This window comes from Megalops cyprinoides, chromosome 9, assembly GCF_013368585.1.
Source record: "Megalops cyprinoides isolate fMegCyp1 chromosome 9, fMegCyp1.pri, whole genome shotgun sequence".
In the NCBI taxonomy this organism is placed as follows: domain Eukaryota; kingdom Metazoa; phylum Chordata; class Actinopteri; order Elopiformes; family Megalopidae; genus Megalops; species Megalops cyprinoides.
The window spans coordinates 9079713-9099792 of record NC_050591.1 but is presented as its reverse complement, the minus strand read 5'-3'; the positions used below and the strand labels follow the sequence as shown (position 1 = coordinate 9099792).

General features: G+C 41.2%; 1 protein-coding gene across 2 annotated transcripts in view; it reads left to right on the top strand.

Annotated features, from left to right (window-relative positions):
- The first annotated feature begins 527 nt into the window (after nt 1-527).
- The window catches only part of LOC118782663 (limbic system associated membrane protein), a 251379-nt gene continuing 231826 nt past the window's right edge, over nt 528-20080 (top strand). For both annotated transcript variants that reach the window (XM_036536094.1, XM_036536093.1), the window contains exon 1: nt 528-1007. In XM_036536094.1, the coding sequence (XP_036391987.1) occupies nt 853-1007 (155 nt within the window). In that variant the 5' untranslated portion in view covers nt 528-852. The remainder of the gene's footprint in view (nt 1008-20080) is intronic.

Here is a 20080-nt window from a genome sequence, read left to right as displayed (position 1 = left end):
GTCACAATAACACTACATGAAAATTCTTTAGACCCTCAGAAAAACATCATCTTAAATCCGACAAAGCAAGCAATCGCACAGCAGTGCAATTAGACATCTAGCTACCCAGCAATTTCGCTTCTTATGGAATAGCTCTCCAAAAGATTATTTATATTCGTCTTTGGATAAGAGCGTTTGAAGTACGAACAGCTCGATGCTATGTTCTGTAGCTGTTAAGCGCATCACCTAATGGTGACTTGTTTTATTCTCTCGCGTATTTCTTTTAGAAGACAGTTAAAGCTAAAACCGGCTTCGGTAACCTATCTTCCGCAAATGACCAGAATAAACGTTCCTTGTTCTTTGAAGCTTCGACCGCAGTTGTGTTTGGTAGAAAGGGGACCTCAGATGGTGCTGTTGTCGTGACAACCAATAAGGGAGTATCAGATTTTCTGGTAGGGGGGGCAGCAGGACGATGTATAGCGGGGGTGGGGGAAACTGGGAGGGAAAAGCGCAAGAGAGAGAGAGAGTGTGTGTGAGAGAGAGAGAGAGGGAGGGAGGGGGAAAGAGCGCTGAATTCTCTCACACTCACGAGAGCAACGGTCCACTAATCTCTCAGAAGTCCTCATACGCGAGCCTCAGCTTTAGTGGGATACGTGGTTCGCAGAGGTTTACGGAATCTACCTTTTCAATTCAAGTCATTTTTTTGCTTTGCTTCCCCCAAAGGCGTGTTTATCCTCTTCCATGTAATCACTCCCGAAAATCTATCTTTGCTTGTTGTTGTGGAGTAGCTACCAGTGTCGGAACGGGACTCCAATCTCTCTTTGCAAAGTGCATTTACTTTCTTGGATCTACAGTTCATCGGTCGCCGAGACAATGATGGTTGGAAGGAAATCCTGTCGAAGGCAGTTACAGGCTGCCCTTTTCAGACTACTGTGTCTTATTCCAACAGGGCTCCCTGTCCGAAGTGTGGATATGCAGCGAACCACCGACAACATCACCATTCGCCAGGGTGATACAGCAGTTATAAGGTAAGACGCTTCCAGACTCTCACTTTTTAGCGAACAGTTCCTGTGATGCTTTTAACGCATGGTACCAACCATTTCGCAATAGCACCAGCTCTTTCTTGGTTAAAACCCCGCGCATACACATCTTGAGCACAATATTGGCTGTAGTTTTAAATGTTTGTACGCGAGGATGATAGTTTTAGTTGAAGAATACATGAAACACAGGCATGGACCTTACATAATAATTGATCCATCAAGTTTGTGAAAACATGGCAGCTGATTGTGGCGCATTTGCATGTCGTAGGTTGTTCTGTATTTTCGCATCCTTTTGGAGATTTTCACGAGCGTTTTTTTTTTACAGTAACCTGCACACGAACGTTCTGCGTTGTTGCTTAAATGCCGTGAGATTCGGATTCGGCTCAGTTTGATGAAATGTTTGAAAGTATGCATTTTATGTCTAGTATTTATTTTGCTTGCTGAATCAAGTAGAGAAGAACCAAAACAAAACTTACCAAAGTAAACGGCATCTTACCGAGCATCACTCATCATTAGGCGCCGATGAAATGATGCGCACTGTTTAAGTGTTTTGAAACACTTAAATGAGGCGCATAAATGGGATTCATAACACCTAGATGATACTGGTTTGCAGGACCATTCACAAAATCTTGGCGTTTTGAAACACCGCTGAAACCTCACCCCTGTCAGATTTTGATTTACCGTGAAACAAATGACAGTCCGAATACTGATATATATATTCAGAATAATCCACCTTGAGGACATTTGAGGTACTGCAGGATTTTGTGTTATAGTATGTTCCGGCATGCGCAACCGTGGAACATGTTTTTGGTGCGAGATGTTCCCAGTTGGCCCCCTTTTTAGTGTTGTAATAGCGCTCTCTGTTCACGCCAGTTTCAGGTCGTAAAGTCCCGAGCGGTCAGCGTCAGATGTATCTTGCCTGGGTGGTTATGGCACCGTACGTACGACATGGGCTGATGAATGTTTAACTACTACCATTTTAAGTGCCACCAAATAGTGTAAAAGGAATCTTCATAAAAAGTTCACAATGGTTATTCCCATTGTGTGTCTGTTTACCACGCATTTAACTCAAGGCAACTACATCAGAATGCGGAATTTATTTAATTCAACAATTTTGTGACACTGACACCATCACGTGACACTCCCCAATACTTAATTTATAGCTCTCTGCAACGTAATTTTTTCTGATCTTCCCGTCAGCCTTCAAAGCGTTCACAGACGGCTGTCTTGAAACACGTTATTCATTAGCAAGCTGTCTTTTTTTTTAACTTGCTAATTTTAAAAAGTTTCCATGAATCTCTGTATGTAGTCCCACTCCATTCCTGTTCACCTTCACGTCCCAAAATATACTGTGAATCCGATTCCGTCTCTTTTGCCTATTAGCGTATGGTAACCCGGTACTGAATTTAAATTTCACACTTTAAAACACAAACTGGCACGTTTTACTAATAGCGGACTACTTCTGCAGCTCAGCAAAGCTTTTAGAGCTGTTACCCACTTCATTATTTGATGAATAAAGTTTTTTGTAACATGAAGATCGTTGGTGATGGCGTAAAACATCCATTTTCATCCAAAATATCTCTGCTGCCTTGTATCCTTCTCTCTGATATTGCTGATAAGATAGTATGATATCTCCTTCATTTTAGGGATTCATGCTTGTGCCCCCTCCCCCCACCTCCACCCACTCACCCCCATCCTCATAAGACTGCAGATTCTGCACTGTCATACCCAGCATCAAGTCAGTTTGATAGTTTGATTCAAAAATCTTGCACGCTTTCATCTGCACTTAGCTATTTGGACATTTGTATTACCTTCTTAGAATTTAGAAGTTAACTAGCTTATGCTGAGAATGTTAGTAGATAAACATAGCTAAATAGCTAAATGTGTATTGTTATCATCCCAGTATATTTTTTGCCTAGAGTCTGATGAGAGATTTCAAGTGTTTTGGTAGTTGAATATTACCAAGATCTTCATGTATACTAAAGTGTTAGATCCCCTCAATGATCGTCAACCTGGAATGCAAAAAAAAAAAAAAAACAAAACAAAAAAAAAACAATGTACTAAAGTTATATTTCATTGTCAGTTTCAAGTGGCAGTGTGAAATGGGGAATATCAGTTTAAACCACAGATTCTATATATAGGGTATATAGGGTCAGTCAGTCTATTAAAGCCAGAAGTGTTCTGAATTGTTGGCTTGTTGTGAACATTTTGGAGGGGGCACAGAATATCTATAGTCAGCAGAGGAACTCAGGCAGCATTGGAGCCTTGTGTTTTCAACCAGAACCTTCCAGATAGAAGACAGAAGGAACTGTGGGACTGAATGTCTGGCTATAACAGAACACATGTGACTCTCCCAATTGTTCAAGCCAGTGGCTTCAACCTTGGTATGCCCCCATTGGGGATACTGTGTCACTCTCAATAGAGTTCTTGCAGTGATTTGTTGAAAAGGAACCCATTATGTGAAGGAGGAGATCTAAAGACATAGACAGAGGCATCTGTGGTCATTCTAGACTGACCTATGACAAACTAAAGATGCAAAGATATACATACATGAGCTCTGCCACACTGAAACTACCCCACAATTATGCAAGAAGTTCAGTTCCATTTAGAGACCTAGCTGAAAAATACATTCACCAAGATTAAAATAGTTGATAGAGGTATGCAGTTCAGTCTTAGCTAGTTTTTTGCAGAACCACTGACACAATTTTCTGTTAAATCAGATAGATTAATACCTTATATTCACTAATATTAGGTCAAACTAAAAATACCCCCCCCCCCCCCCACACACACACAATGAATGAAATGGAATTTTACCCACTACAACTACGTATTCATAACCCTACAAGCACATTCTTACTTTTGCGGCTTGGTTTTGCACTGTTGTTTAAAGAAAGCAGAAACATGTCAGAGAGCTATTCAGATGGCCTCGGTCTTATAGCAATAGTTGTTCTCCTTAATTGCTGCCAGCACTCTCACTAGGATACTATAAGTAGAGGACTACCCTGAGCCACCTTCAGATGAGATACGGTGTGGTGCTAGTGGCTGAAAGAAATACAATTCTAAGGCTTCATCCCTACTGATCTACAATTACTGCAGGGGTGGTTGCCAATTTCGGATTAGTTCCCCATGTATTTGCCTACACTGTATATATGTGCTTACAGAACATTAATTAAGTCTCATTTTATGTTATTAATAATAACAAAAAGCAAACATTCTCAAACATCTGAGTATGGACTCAGTTCTTCAAAGTTAAGATTAAACCTAAAACAGTAAAGAAATGTATGTGGATGTTATGTGAACAAGGAGCTTGTAATAAACTCCTATTTTGTGTCATATTGAATATAAAAAGCAAAAATGTTATCTAGGACAATAAGCCTGTTATTGACATATCATCTAATGTTATTTGTAGTATAAGATAAGGCTGTCTTAGGATATTTTTTAGGGATATTTTTTAAGGATATTTTTTTAATAAATGCCAAGATCAATCTCAACCAGCATCTAACCACAAAGGGACTTCTAACTGAGGCAATGCTATGATTTCTCATGCCTAACTGTCCAGTTGTTTCCAGTTTCTTTTGCAAATGATTATCTGGTGGTGAAAGTAAGTCATAAAAACACTAGTTAACGTTGGTAAGAAATTTCAAAAGTAAGTTTACACATCTCCATTTTGTTTAGGAATAGGAATGTGTTAACATTCTTTTGCTTTACACAAGATCTTACCATATTGAACATTCATGCTCTGGACCGACGTTACAGTAAAGCTAAAAACACTCGTCCCAAGTGAACTAGACTTGTAAAGGGCTCTACATTTTGTTCCGTATCCCTCCACAAGGCCCCTTTGTCCTGTTCATCAGAAGCAATTAATGCTACATTTACATGCTCACAAGCTTCCCTGAATACTTCTATAATTACACACACGCTGGCCTGATTTCTGAATAACCGAACTTTGCGGAACCACAGACCAGCGAGAGCTGTGTGTGTTGTAATGTGTTAAAAGGGGCGTGGGTGGGAATTTTGAAAATTATCTAATGGAAAATATCAATGGGCAGTTTTTGTCATTGGTGACAAAAAGTTATCAACGGCTATTGATGGTTTGGTACATGTCCCAACCAAAAAAACTTGCATCAAAACAAAGGGGTGTATAAAACTGTGAACAATATCAACACATTACCTGGATTCAGTAGAGAGTATTATACTTCTTCAGTAGAGAATACTACACTCATTCAGTAGAGAGTACCATACATTTTCAGAAGCGAATAGTGTACTGCCTACTTGTGTGTTGGTAAATCAAGTTCATGTGTTAGGCTGTTATTCACTCCCACAGTCCTCTTTGGTCTGCTACCTACTATCTTGTGAAATCTTGCTTTACATGGTGGTAAAGGACTCTACATATCAGCCTTACAGCTCACACTCTTAAGATCTTAGGGACTAATTACCATCCTCTATATTTCAAGGCACACTGGTTCAGGAGCATTTTCCTGAACCTGTCTGTGTAGGCATAGCAAACACTCTTGCAGGCAGAGGCTGTTCTCACAAACTTTGTTCCTACTTCACACTCTAAAACAACAGATGTAATGTTGATAGTAGGATTGGCAAAGTGGTGCTACAGAGGTCTTTTGGAATTTAGTTGGAACCAGTTTAAGGCTGTAATTGAAAATACGAGCCAAATCATCTGCTCTTGTTTGCGTTTCAGCGTAAATGTATGAAGCCTGCAAATTAGCTCAACTGATTTTTAAAACATCTCACGATTGCCTCGCATCAGCTCACAGATAATGTATGGTGACAGCACAGTCTGCACCTTTGTCTGGAACAGTGATCACTTTATATGGAAGCCCAAATGATCTTCAGGCCGCACCCACTAATTCAGTGGTTAAAGGCTGGTTGCTGATGGCCGACCAAGATTCTGCATGTGGAATCAGGGTAGATGGCTTCCGACCACATCCGTTCAATACCAACTGGCATGGCACATCATGTGGATTTTCTGAGCCGGCCATCTGGTGGCATCTATCGGCTTGGCCTGTTTTAAGTAGTGCATTGTAGTTAAAGCAGGAGACACGTGATGTATGTGAAAAATATCTTTAAAGCACCTCAGTAGTTTGCTAAATAAATGTATCTGCAGCAATGGATCTTAACTGCTTCAAGTGGTGTTGCCTGGACAATGAGGTTCCACCGCCTCCACACAATGTTTGAACAGGGCGAGCTCATTTGGAACTTTTTTCATCATCAGTGTCCCCGTTTAAAGGCTATGAAATGTTTTTTTTTTTCTCTACTTGAGCTTTTCCCTGTTGCTGAGGTAGAGGTGTGCTTATGATGCATACCACCCCCTCCAGCCAGATAAAGTGGTACACAAACAGGAGTTCTTATGACAGATGCAAATTCAAGGGTATAGTTTGGGCCAAATTACTGGGTCATCGGACAGTTTTGTCACAAGCAGGAACACCCTGACCATGCTGTCAGACTCTTAGAAAAAAGTAATATATGCGCTTTGCAGCTTCCAGTCACCTTCAGTGTCTAGAATACCTCTTGCCTGTGGCCAGATTTAGCAGACATAACAGATAGGGTGTTTTTTTTTTCTGCAGAATATTTATGTTTTGAATTCTTTGTGATTTCTAAGCCACTGTAATCTTCTGCAGATGGGGGAAAACATGCAGACTGTGACCAGCTCAAAGCATGAAAATGGCCCCCGCCTTGCATCTGAACAATTACTGTTCGAACTCAGACTTCAGGTTCGCATTTCATGCAGGTTAGTTGCTGACTGTGCAGCACACAGTTCTTTAGTTCCTTCCTGGACCACTGTGTGCACAGGGACCTCCCCAGACAATGCAGCAGTGGCACTGTGCCATCAGACTCATTCATTTGCAGCACTGTATCAATTTTATTCACCGATTTATTAGAAGAGGCAGATAGTACGTAAGATCATTTATCTGCCCTCGTCAGACACATCACCTCTCAGATTTAGAAACCACATGACTGTGTCATTGTTTTACAGCTTTTGGTAGTTTTTAAAAAGGCAGAAACGACAGCGGATTCTAGCGAAAACCTATTTCAGGCTTCCTGACACAAAACCTTGCACATCATGTAACACATCAACATGTCAGAATTGGGGGGATGAAGGGAGACAGTGGAACTACAGTGGTGCTTTCTTAAAGCAGCTGTGTTTTCTTTTTTTTCAGTGGGTTTATTAGAGGATCAGGAATGTAACTGGCCACCCACTGTGAAGAATTGCGCTCCATGGTACTACCTGCTCAGAACATGCTTGCCACAGATTTCATCTGCAAATCCACCTCTCTGGGAAAGGGCTGGAAATCGAATACCTCTGATTACCTGGCGCTTACATTAGCCCCAGTGTCTGCATTCCGAGCGTGAAAAGGAATGAGCATTTAAGCGCCGTGGGCATGTGTGAAAGGCCCCTAATGCTGGCTGTTCGAATTTGAAAGCACTCCCTGGAATGAGGATACTGGTGACAGTTTAGAAACAGGGATAATGTCAAGCTTCAGATATGTTTTTTGTATGAATTCACGTTCACTTGTTTGTAACTGGGGTCCCCCCACTCCTTTGGAATTCCCATGCTGTTTGAAAGTTGGCAGAGGGCCGGCAGGATGGGAAAAAAAAAAAAAAAAAGTGTAAAGATGAAAAGGTAATTTGACTGATCTTACTTTCTTGGCTGCTTGTAGAGTTCATAAGCTCATACACGAACATGCACGTACAATTTGCTGAGAAGTTTGTGTGAACTTCAGATGGAGTACATTTCAAATACAATGCTCTCGCTCAGCAGACATGTCGTTCTGTTTATGCTTTGTACATTATCCCTTTACATCACTCGACTCATAACATCAAAAGGGATTTCTTTTTGGTCGTGGGGGGTTGAATGTGGGCATCACAGACAGCATTTTAAGTACCCAGATCAAGTCTACTCAACATGCTCTTCATCCTATGCCTCCAGAGATAAGCTCTTCATTCATGATGCATTACGCACGATTCTCCAGGTTATTTTGTAGCCTTAGCAGTCGCGTCTTTCACGATGCTTTACTTTTTAATTGCTTTCCAACATTCTCTGTCAGCACAACAGCCTGCAGGATGTTGTCTGATGTGACTGAACTGCTGACAATTGACAATTTCTTATAGAAAGAATTAACATCACAGCCACCCTGATTGTTCTACCCCAGGTAATTTGTCGACTTTTTGACAATTTCTTTTCAAGTTTTTGTTCTTTTCAGGCTTGAGGTATAGTTTTCATAGTCTGGGTGTCATAAGCCCCTCAGCCCCTCTTTCTTTTAAATCCAAGGTTTGGGCCTGTAGTGTAATGCCTCTGTTTTGATTGCGTAGCTTTTTATGTTTGCTGACTTCTAAGTCAGAACCCTGGGTCCAGCCATAGGTTTTCAGTAATTCCACAGCTGGTTGGCATGTGTGAGATCATGAAGGCTGTAGCTTAGGTTGACTGAAGTCAATTTAAGTTGTTGCCCAAATGAAATGCGCATTCAGGGCAGTGCTGCTGAAGTTTGTCTGAGAATGATAATGAGTTGCTGATCTACCCTGCTGCTCCATTTTTTTTAAATTCTTGGCCTTGAATCTCAGTGGTGCAGGTGTGGTTTGCCACCCATGGAAGCGTCGCAGATTGATCTCGGAGATACCCCGAGTGGCTGATGTTCTCGCATAGTGAAATGGGGACGTCAGAAGTCACAGCACCTTTTGGCTCCGTGAGATACATGCCCCTGGCCCACAGTGTCACTCAGCCCCTCATTCGCTGCTCCCCTAAAACCAAATAAGACAGATGGTTCATTAGTAGCACTGTCCCTTTGCCACAAGGAGCCGTGCAAAGGAGAACAAATAGATGCACACAGACGTTCCAGCTTCCACAGGTGAACTGAAATCCTGCCTTTTGAAAACGAAGGCTACCTGGCCTGTTGTCAGTGGATGTCATGGCCACTGAGTGCATCCTAACGAATCAAAGCTGACTTTTGGTGCGAGGAGGCAGAGCGGCAGTTGGTGGTTGCCGTGGCTTAGCTGAAGCCAGACGGCGTATGCAGCGGCTGTCCTCGCACTTGACCAGACGTCAGCTGGCAGTTTGATTTTTGCAACACATTTCAGTGTGAAGCCGAACAGAAGTAATGAGACTAATTTTCCGTATAGTTCCATTATCTGGCTGCGTTCCATGTCTGCATTTTCTTCATTAACTGTGTGTGGTGTTGTTTGACAGAGAAAACACGGATACCAAAGTCAGTGGCTTTGCAATAGTGAGGCAGAAACACTGGAACAGGACCAGAACCCACGCTGTGATAACTTCAACTTAAAAACTCAAGTTCAATTGCTGCCTTAAAGTTTCAAGTAAAATCAAATTGGATTTACTAATAGTTTCAACTCATTATTTGTTGAACTGACTTAAAAACCAGCTGGAATTCAGTTGGAATACTGAAAACTTGTAAAATTCAGTTGAAATTGCATAAATCATCATGTTAAGTTGAAGTAAAAGAAAGAAGTTACCATGACTTATGAATCAAATCGTTTGATTTTTCCCTCTTTTGAATGTAGATTTAACTTTTTAAAATTCATTTATTGAAAATATTCAAACAGGTATGTACATTTTAACTTTGAAGGCTGCAGTTCCTTCACTTATTTAGCCTCTCTTTAGCCTTTTAGTGTTCTGCTTCACCTACCTGCAAGATTGTCTGCTTCACCTACCTGCAACACTGTCTTATTTGAAATAAACAGCTGAAAGTAATACAAACGTTTTGCTAAAAGACTTTACTATTTAGGTAAGGGAGAAGATAGATTCATATTTAATATTTTTGTGACAGCATTTGGAACAGTGAATGTTCAGCATGTGGGTGAAATAAGGGAGACTATAATGTAAAATATATATTTTTTTTACAAATTACATTTACAAGAAGGAGTAAGAAGATTAGATAATGCCGTGAGAGAATCAGATCATCCATTGTTTAAAAATGTACAGTGCCGTTGTCATTCCGATCTCTTTTTGTAGGTTCCCAGCCTTTCATGTCAGTATCTCCATTTTCCATCTCCCAACTTTTGTCTTTTTTTGCAAGAATTGACGTGTCAGAGTTATTTCACAGTAGAAAAATCCTGGATCATGTCGTTTCCCTGGTTTGCGGATTGAAGGTGACTCAATCAGCAGTATTTCTCCCTCCCTGATTTGACTGTTTTTGTTGTGTCACCACATCGACTTGCAAGCAAAGCACACATGCCCCGTGCACAGCTGTCTGAATGGACTTACCGTGCCCAAAAATTAGACTGGCTTGCAAGTTTGAGAGGCGAGCCGGAGGGAGAAAATGACATAGACAACGGCGGTGTTGTTGTTGTGCGGAGATTGATATGTGGGCCGCGCTCAGAATACATGCAGGCCGTATCTGTGTGACTGAAGGAGTGCATGATTAAGGCCTCTCAGAACAAGTGCTCTTTATTTTGAATGACTATTAATTTGCCTCCCGGACACCCACTATCAGAGGAACGCTCAATATTAATTCATGCACGGTCACGCAGGTGCGTCATCATGCCTCAGCAACAAACCTGTAATCGAGAGAAATGAGAGAACCCCTGTTCCTGTGTTTATTGCAGTTTTGCTGTCTTCAGTTTGCAGGGCAAATTGAAAAGGGAAAAAAAAAAAAACAGTGTGGCTAGTATTAGGAGTGGGCATATATATTGCTCATACTTCATTCACTGTTGCCATTTTGTACTTTATTTTATACTTCTTGTAATATGTTAGTTTAGCTTATTTTGTTCTCTGTCATACATTTTATAATTTTAAATTATCACGGGGTTTAACTGTACCAATCTGTAAGTATAACTGTTGTTTGCAGGGTTCAAGTACAAACTTTAAAAAATACAGGAAAAAAACGATAAACAGAAAACTGCAGCTAGGTGATGGAAGGCGCTGACATTTGTGTTGCCTTTTGTGTGTCATCCAGCACTAGGAGCATGTGCTGACGCCTTTCCAGCTTATCAAATCTGACTGGAACAGAGACTTGGCTGGAGATGGGCCTGTGTGTGCGCCTTTCACCTTAAAAGTTAGAAATATTCAGGGTGTCTTAAAGACTGGATTCAGAGGAGACTGCATTTTAAATGCATTTTTTTTTTTTTATCTTGGAGGGAGAATAGTGTGCAGCGGCTAACGTGGAACATGCACTCAGGAAAAAAGATGGAAATTGCTTAGTTGCATGCCTTTGATGGCAGTAGACTGACAAATCTCTGGGTTATTATCTCAATAAATGTTTGGGCACAAATCACCCTGGAGATGTTGACATGTGGGCGTTTAAGTTTGGAACATCAAATCAACGTGTGACTAGAAGAAAATTACTTTGAGTATTTGTTTTTGATTTAGTGCATGACTAAATTTAATTTAGGATAACTATCTGTAAGAAAGGATTAATGGGACGCCTGAAAGACAATGAAGGAAGACACATTCATATCCTTACAGCAAAAAGTCTGGTTCTTAACAAATATTTAAATGGCTCAACTCTTGGATTTAAGAGTATAATTCTCTCTACATTTCATTTTTAGAAATAAGATCATCATAAATAAAAGTATAGATGTGTATGTAATGGACAATTTTATACACAAGCAACAAGCAACAAAGGACTTGGCCATAACACTTAATCTGACTGGATCTGTCTGTTTTTAAATGGTTTAATTGTCATTGATTATGTATTGTCATACTAGTTAAACCTAGGAGGGATGGCAAAGTCAATTTATGGGGAATCTTTTTGATTTGCAACCATTGAATATTCTGTAAGGAGAGGGCAGTGGATACAATGATAGCTTTAATTATCTACAATGCATTTGAAATACTTAATGAAAGTAGTATTAGAGAGGCAATGGGGACAGTAATAAATAATACGCATAAAAGCATCCATTGTTTCTCAAAAATGTAATCATTCTTTCACAAGCAGCTTGGTCACCATTGCTTGAGAGCTGCATCTGTTACAACAGGGGTTTTTAATATTATTTTGTGCACATTCTCTTTGTTAGAGTCAATTTTTGAAAAGACAAATTAGCATCTAACTGGCTAAATATTGGCTGGAGGCACCTGCCAAGGCATACAGTCCCAAACTTTTGTAGCGTTCACATTGTAATCATTCACAGTTGGACACCACTCCCTGAAGGAAAAATATTGTTGGTACTATAAAGTTGGAATTAACTGCATAATTTGTAGCTGCTTAGCTTAACTATTGATTTTGCCATGGAAATTAGTTTAATTTGACCGCATATCCATAATGAATTTTTCCAAATCCAAATTCCAGTCTGCAAACTATTGTTTTTGAGTAATAAGTTCTGTATGATGCAGGTATATGCTACAAGTTTGGGGAATTCATGTTACTGAATTCAAAAAAATGTTGGGATGCTATAGAAAGTTAAAGTATAAGGGTGAATGGTCATTGTAATATAGCCTGTGGTATGCTGGTTTGTGAATTCATGCTGTGCTGCATGTTCTTGGATGGCTAGATGATCTAGCATTGAATATTTATTTAAATAATGGAGAAAATTAATGCACATGCTTCAGTACCATTTTCAGTTTATAGTCCAACATAAGGACTACAAAAGCTGTCTTAAGCCAATAATAACACGTTTGTAAACTGTATGGGAACATTTATGCCAACTGACAGGCTGTCATTGAGTGTCCTATGACACCTCCCATTTCATAATTGGCATTACTATGCTTTCTGACTAATAGGTCCTGTTAGTGTCAGGTTAATGTCACTTAGGACAAGAATGGCGCCTTTTAATACCCTATGAGTCGGTTTTAGATGGGCGAGAGCAGTCACCCCACCCGGCCTTGAACCCGGGTTTACAGGGTACCAACCATGTGACTTTGACCACGACGCCAAAGAGCCAGGCTCATTGGTATGGCAGTCAGAGCGCATACTCAACTGCAGTGACGGCACTCCGTCACACTGCCCTCCCCTTCGGGAAGTGCGCCCATGCGCTTCACGCACAATGGCGTCCCTCACGCATTCTCTTGCCGTACTTCTCCCATCCCAGGGTGCCCCACTCACCAGTGCTTCACCCATCTCTGGGGTCCCTCACACACCGGGGTCAACTGAACCTGGGGGTCCCTCATACGGCTCACACACCGGGCACGCTTCCGATAGCCTCGTGGCAAGCCATCCCACCTCTGACACCCTTTTTAGTGAAGGGCGAGAGCAGTCACCCCACCCAGCCTTGAACCGGGGTCTATAGGGTACCAACCATGCGACTTTGACCGCGATGCCAAAGAGCCAGGCTCGTTAGTATGGCAGTCAGAGCGCATACTCAACCGTAGTGACGGCACTCCGTCACAGATGGTGTACATGTTTATGCAGTGCTTAAGAGGGATGTAGGCCTCGTTATGTAGGTCTTGTGTAGAAAGTGTTACCCATATTTCTTAGATTTCTTAGATTAATAGCAATACAGTAGGAAATCATTATCACAGATACCATGGGGTTATCACAGATGACCTGTGATGAGCAATGTTTTAAATGTAATTGTTTTTATGAGTATTCATTTTGAATGTCACTAACTTAGAACATAGTCATGGAGTTAGTGAGCAGTCAAATATGTCATGTCTGCTGAGTGAATGGAAAATGACAAGTGGTCACCTTCTCAAATGGTGGATTTGACTGGAAAACTGTTGATGTCACTTGTTACTTGATGTTGGTCTTCACATCCCCTTCCAGTGTCATATTAACTTGTTCATATGCAAGTTGCCAGCCCTTTTTTTGCAATGCAATTTCTAAACACTCACAGCCCTTTCAGCATCAGTAGCAGCAATGTTGTCCGCTGTGGTATAGGAAGGTAGTGACCTGGTTCAAACCATTCTGCTTTGAGACTGGGGACACACTGCATTAATACAATCCCTGCATAATCCCTTCAGAGTCTGGTCGAGCAGAAGCAGGATTTTCAAATCAATTTGTTTTTTTGTCAGGACTCCAGAGCCGGGGAAAAAAAAAAATCTTCTGACACAAACTTCATCAGTAGCTCTCAGGCTTTCAGGTTTTCTTTTAGAAACGGGGATGAATTCTCCAGCGCAAACCATCAGAAGAGCCTTTCTGGTCTTGTGTACATGCTTGATACGCAGTATCTTAAACAAATTTGGGAAGTCCTAGCAGTGGTCCGTAATACTTGTTTATTAAAAATGGAACAATTGCTTGAGCATTTAAAAAAATAACTTCAAATATGCTAATTAAAAGAGGTCAGCAAATAGAAGATTGCTTTTGTTTGAAGTGTCCACTTCAAAACAAAAACTTTCATTTAAAAAAAAATTTGGTGTATAAGGATAGACAATACAAGGGTAGACAATACTATGCTCTGATAAGAGGAAGTGCTTCTGAACCTTTTTTTTTTCACAAGCTGTCTGCAGCTGTTGTAAAGCAGTTGATATACCCTTTGAGACCGTCTGAAAAGATCTAGGGTGTGAAGCTATTGTGATGCATTTATTCACCGAGCTGCATGGGGTTTGTTAGCTGCACCACCAAAATGAAGCTTCACATGGAAATATTTTGATTAAGTCGCCCAAACGGTGCTGACGAATGTGATCAGCAATGCAAAGTTTGCATACAACCGGCTCAATGCATCCCCGTGTGCAGCTGAAGCATGCAGGCAAACCATCAGAGCAAACCACGGACTGAAGAAAGGCACATTCGATCACTGCATTCACCGGCACAGCCAGCTACCAGTACAGCCCTGCTCGTTCACAGAAAACCCCTGAGCGTGCCACTAAAATGATTGCTAAGGACATGCAGCTCTTTGATTTTATAGAGGCGTCTCACAAAGCCCCACAATTTGCCCCTATTCAGTCCATATTGTTCTCTTTGCAGAACTATTTTAATAGGAGTTTCCCTCTAGCTTCCTCATCTAGCTTTTCTTCAAAGCCTACAGCACAAAGGTAATGTCAAATGGCTGATTTTTGGTAGCATAAGGTTTTCTCTGGTGAGAATTAAGGCCTTACGGAATTAATAATTTTTTTTCTTTTTCAAAGAACAGTAGAATGTCATCATTGGAAATGGCCATCTTTGATTTAATTTTTAACATTTCATAATGCTAGGAATAGCTAGTGTTTGTTTTGACAGGCTGTGAAGCATTTTGTTGTGATACAGCCGTGCAAAGATGATCTGGCAGGCTTCTTGTTGAAGTTACCTCCAGGCATGACTGCACTTATGTTAACCAGTTTCTGCCTGTCATTTTTATGTTGACAATTGATGTGTCAAAGTGTCCTTTTTGCTTTTAGCTGTTAAGATAACACTATGGATGAACGGCATTTTGCAGACTTTTCATAATTTTTCATGGTGTATGGAGACACTTCATGACTTTGTACTGTTTGTACTAATTACAAAAGACGTTTTAAAAGATAAAAAAACACCTTATTCACAGTTCCTGTTTGCTTGATTTATAAATAAGCAAATATAAAGACATTTTGAGGTAGTGTGTTAGATGAGCACGTATATATTGACCAAGAGGTTTCATACTGTAATTGTAAATAACACTGTAAGTGTTAATGATTGCAATTTTAAAATCAAGTTCTGTTCAAATGTTGCATTTAAGAGCTCAACGGATTCTCAAAATATCTGTCCCAAGCATGTCTCTCAGTTAGCGCGTATGTATTATTCACAAGGAATCTTTTTATGGAAATGCTGGATATCCAGACTAATGTTATTCTTATCTGTGGGACTGGCACGTCTCTGCTGAGGTTCTGACTCAAGGATGTTCCTTTTGTCTCTGCGTTTCCTGCTAGTGGGCAGCGATGAAGTGGGTATTCATTGGTCGTTGGGGCAGTGTCACAGGAATACCTTTCCATCTGACCTGTTTTCAGGTTCTTGTGACTTCATTTTTGTGCGTTTCTCTCCCCCTTTCCGCGCTATTGTGAGTTTGGACAAAACGACTCTGTCAGCCCTGTCCAGACAAGGGAGGCTCTCAGATGTACTGTGTTTGGGATGTCACCGGCGCTATCTCCCGTGCGCTATCGAGATGATGACGACCACCACCCCCTCCTCCTTTTTTTCATTTCGGGAGACGCTTCTGTCTCTTTGCTCCCAATTTTCCCCGTCTTTAGGAGCGCATCTGTTGTTGCTTTTGCGGAGGACTCAGCGGCGCGGGGGGATCCATTGAACCGTCGGCGCGCTCGGCTCTGACAAGGCGGTGGCGAGTTCATCCGTCTCTTTATTTCCGCGGCGTTGGAGGGCACGGAGCACCGAGAGGGCATCTGTGAAGATGACAGGTTCCTTGCGCGCCTTGATAGAGTTGTTTTTCATGTCGCGGCTTCCTTTAGGGCGCTCGGTCTCCGCTTTGAAGTTTGTTGTAAATGCGCCTGTCGCCGTTGACCTGTGGCCATCTTCATTCCATGTGCACCGGCACATGGTGTCCACTCTGCCACCTCCAACTGTGTTTCCACCTTCCTTTGAGGGCTGTTGGTACAGATGGATTTGAGGGCTTATGCTGTCCCCTCCTGATTGGGATAAGTTCCTGTCCCACTGCTTTGTAGTGTTTTTTTTTTCTAATTCGGGACCACTGTTTCTGGATTGGAATGGAAGTGTGCAATGAGATGGGATTTGGCGTGTTACTAACTACACAGTGTAGCATAGTGGTTAAGGAGCAGGACTTGTAACCGAAAGGTTGCCGGTTCAATCCCCGCTGCGACACTGCTGCTGTACCCTTGGGCAAGGTACTTAACCCACAGTTGCTTCAGTAAATGTGTATAAATGTATAAAAGCTGTATAAATGGATAACATTGTAAGTCGCTTTGGATAAAAGTGTCTGCCAAATGAATAAATGTAAATGTAATATCCTTACTAATGCTGTTAAAACTCACCTAGGGTTATGGGAAAAAATAAACTCTGGGAACATGTTTGGTTGGCTGTACGAAGCAGTAGGGCCATCAAGTGTGCAGAGATAACGATGAGATGGTAATCTCCTTTGGATGTCAGTCAGAAGTACCATCAACAGGACGCACCGGAAAATCCAGTAAACAGGCATGAGCTCAGGATTATGGAATACAATCATTGCTCTTTAGCACAACGTTTTTTTATATCAGTGGATCTTGCACCATATCTGGGACTCTCTACACAAGAAGTCCGACCAAACCCTGTGCTTAGAATCAGTTTTCAGATGTTTTTTGACCTTTTTCCCCAGGTATATTTAAATTAATATATTAAAATTTTGACATATTAGATAAACATAGAACTTGGTATTAGCAAAGCACATTTCTGAAAATAACCCTGGGGTAAGCATTCACACCTAAACATCTAATCTTCAAGCACACAGTTTTTTAGAGTGGGAGTTGACTTCTGATGTGAATGGCAGGTTTATGCAAGAGTCAATCAGCACAAGCTGGATTACTTTAATAATTTATTTCCTAATCCGCCCGTCAACAGATGTGCGAGCGGTTTACACAAACAGGGGCCTCCCGCTTGTTTTTGTCCCACGTCATAGAATTACAGGGGGGAAATTTACCCTGGATTTGGGTCAGGAAGTGGGTGGCCCCAATTCTGCCTCTCATTCTTAGGCAGCGTCCGCTTATGTGGATGCTGTTGCTTCCGTTGAAGCCTTGTGCTGGAGCTGTGCTGGGGTGAATCGCTGTGAAACGACAAGCCCCTATTGACAGCACCAGGCACCCTCCCATTCCCCCAAGGGAATGATTAAAAAAGAAAATGTGTCACAGCAGTTAGTTTGCTTGCTTGTATCTCCAAGTTGGAATTTTGAAGATGAGTCAGCTGTTATACCAGTTGTCTTAAAAGAATATTAAGACCTGTAAATGGCCTGTGGTAGGTCCTGGGTGAGTATCATATTCTTTAAAAGTTATTAATACTTTGTAGTGGTCTGTATTGGGAGATAGCTGAGTTCTGTGTTTCACTATGCTTTATTATTTGACACCGGAAAAATATCTTCTGAAATAAATAGGTGTGATGAAAACTTTAACAATCTACAAAGGGGAGCATCCAAATCAGAGGAACTAAGTACTTGTGATTTGAGATGAAGGGGATCCAAAGCCAACCAAAGGGTTAAACCAGGAAATCGGAGCAGGTGATGGCCTGTCTAGTATTTGTGTGTTTGCATCTCTTACGAAAGTCTGCACTGAAATCTCGGGACAGTTTCTAATTGAGGATTGGCAGACTATTATATATTAATTACATATGCGTAAGCTAGAGGGATGAGTGGTTTAACTTGTAAATGTCACATTGCCAGCAACACGCAATTATCCCGCCAATTAGGAGGAAGAGGCTTGATTGTTCTCTAATGTTTTTAATGCTCCTGGGTAGATTAATGAGGTGAGAGCTATCTGACGGAATATCTATTGACTGAGAAAGTGAGAATTTGAAAAAAAAAATGTACAGGCCCCATTTGTTCAGCGGTAATCACATTATAGATCTGCAGCATGCCTGTAAGAGTCATTTTTAAAATAACGACAGTAAAAATTCCTAATGAATTCATTATTATCAACACGTTTCCCCAGCAGACGCCTCTATCCGGGGCAACCTAAATCTGCGACGCCGTGCCCTATAAAAACTGAGAAATGTTAAACAATGAATTCATCAGGCCAGAGCCATTAACACAATGACATTACCAGAGGTTCCTCTCCTATGACAGAGGTCCCAGATGAGAACGAATGAGGCAGTGACAGAGGCGATTTTTTCCCTGACTGATTGGACCGGGCCCCTGCTGGTGAGCCGCCGCTAAATCTAGCAAACACCGGGGGAAAGAAGACCACCTCGTCGCCGCCGCATGACAGAGCAGTTATATCAAGTAGCGCGTATGATGCGCTCTGTGAAAAATGAACCCAGCGTGTCCCTTTAACTTACCAGTGTTATGTAGCAATGTTTATGTGTTTACTGGTTCATTTAGGCGCGAGTGCCACTTTGCAGAACGCGTGCTCCTCGGCAAATGGGCCTTGAATCAGGCTGCAGTCTGCGTTTATGGTACACATAAGGGTTTGTTGTTCAGGTATTTGCTTGTAGCTACGAGCTGAAAAGCTGACTGATGTGGCTATTGTGTGCCAGCGCACAGAATGATGTTTACAGCTTAAGAATGAGAGTGAAATGAATGGTGACAAGCCATAGACACAGAGCAGGATGTGGCCTTTTTTACAGCACATTGGGTTGCAGGGATGCCATGGTTTCATAACAGATGATTTGGTATTAACAGTAAAGCTGCAGTCACACAGTATGCGGCAGTTCACTCACCTTAAAAGGTTCTCTGAAACCCCTCTATGTCATTATCACTTTGCTCTGGTTGCACTATTAATCTCTGGCTACAAAGAGAATTTGTACCTTCAGAAAAGTTCGCGCTGCAGAATGTAATAGGTTAGGGCTTATTTATGTTACATCACTTTCAATTGTACCTGCTCACTTTCTCTGGTAATGCATCATATGCTTTCTGTACATACAACCGGTTGATGTGGGGTGCTGTTTGCAATCCTTTGATCTGGAGCCTGTTCGTGGAGAGGCCATCAAGAAGCCTCAATTACTGTATATTCTGCCTTTCTAGTTCTGAGATTTCATTTATTGTATCAGCTCTCTCCAGGTTGTACTTGGTAAATATTTTAGCTGTCTGGCCATGTCCTCTTGCTGTGCAAAAAAATTATGTCTGCTGGTATCCATCCTGTGATTATGAATGTAATTAACAGTGCTCAGAAGGTCATTATTTTAGACCATGATTTCTTCCTCTGTGTTTTCATGTAGTTGGTTTTTTTGGATTGGGCTTTAATCCTCCTAGCATTTCCATGACCCGCTGACATGATTAAAGTCCTACATATTACCTAATGCCTTTGGATTTGGATGTTTTCAAGGGTTTTGTAAAAATCTATGCAGAGAAGATGGGTCAAGGTCTAAAAGGAACATGACACATATGCTATTTATATAGCCAAACATATGTGTGTGTGTGTGTGTGTGTGTGTGTGTGTGTGTGTGTGTGTGTGTGAATTCTTGTTTTAGTCATGTTTTTTTTTTTGTTTTAGTCATGTTCTCATTTGAAATGCCTATGCATTTCAAAACAAATGCATTTCAAAACAGAAATTACAAAATGGTTGAAGCAAGGATATCTGGCTTGATATAATTCTGAGCTGAGCTTTTTTACATTTT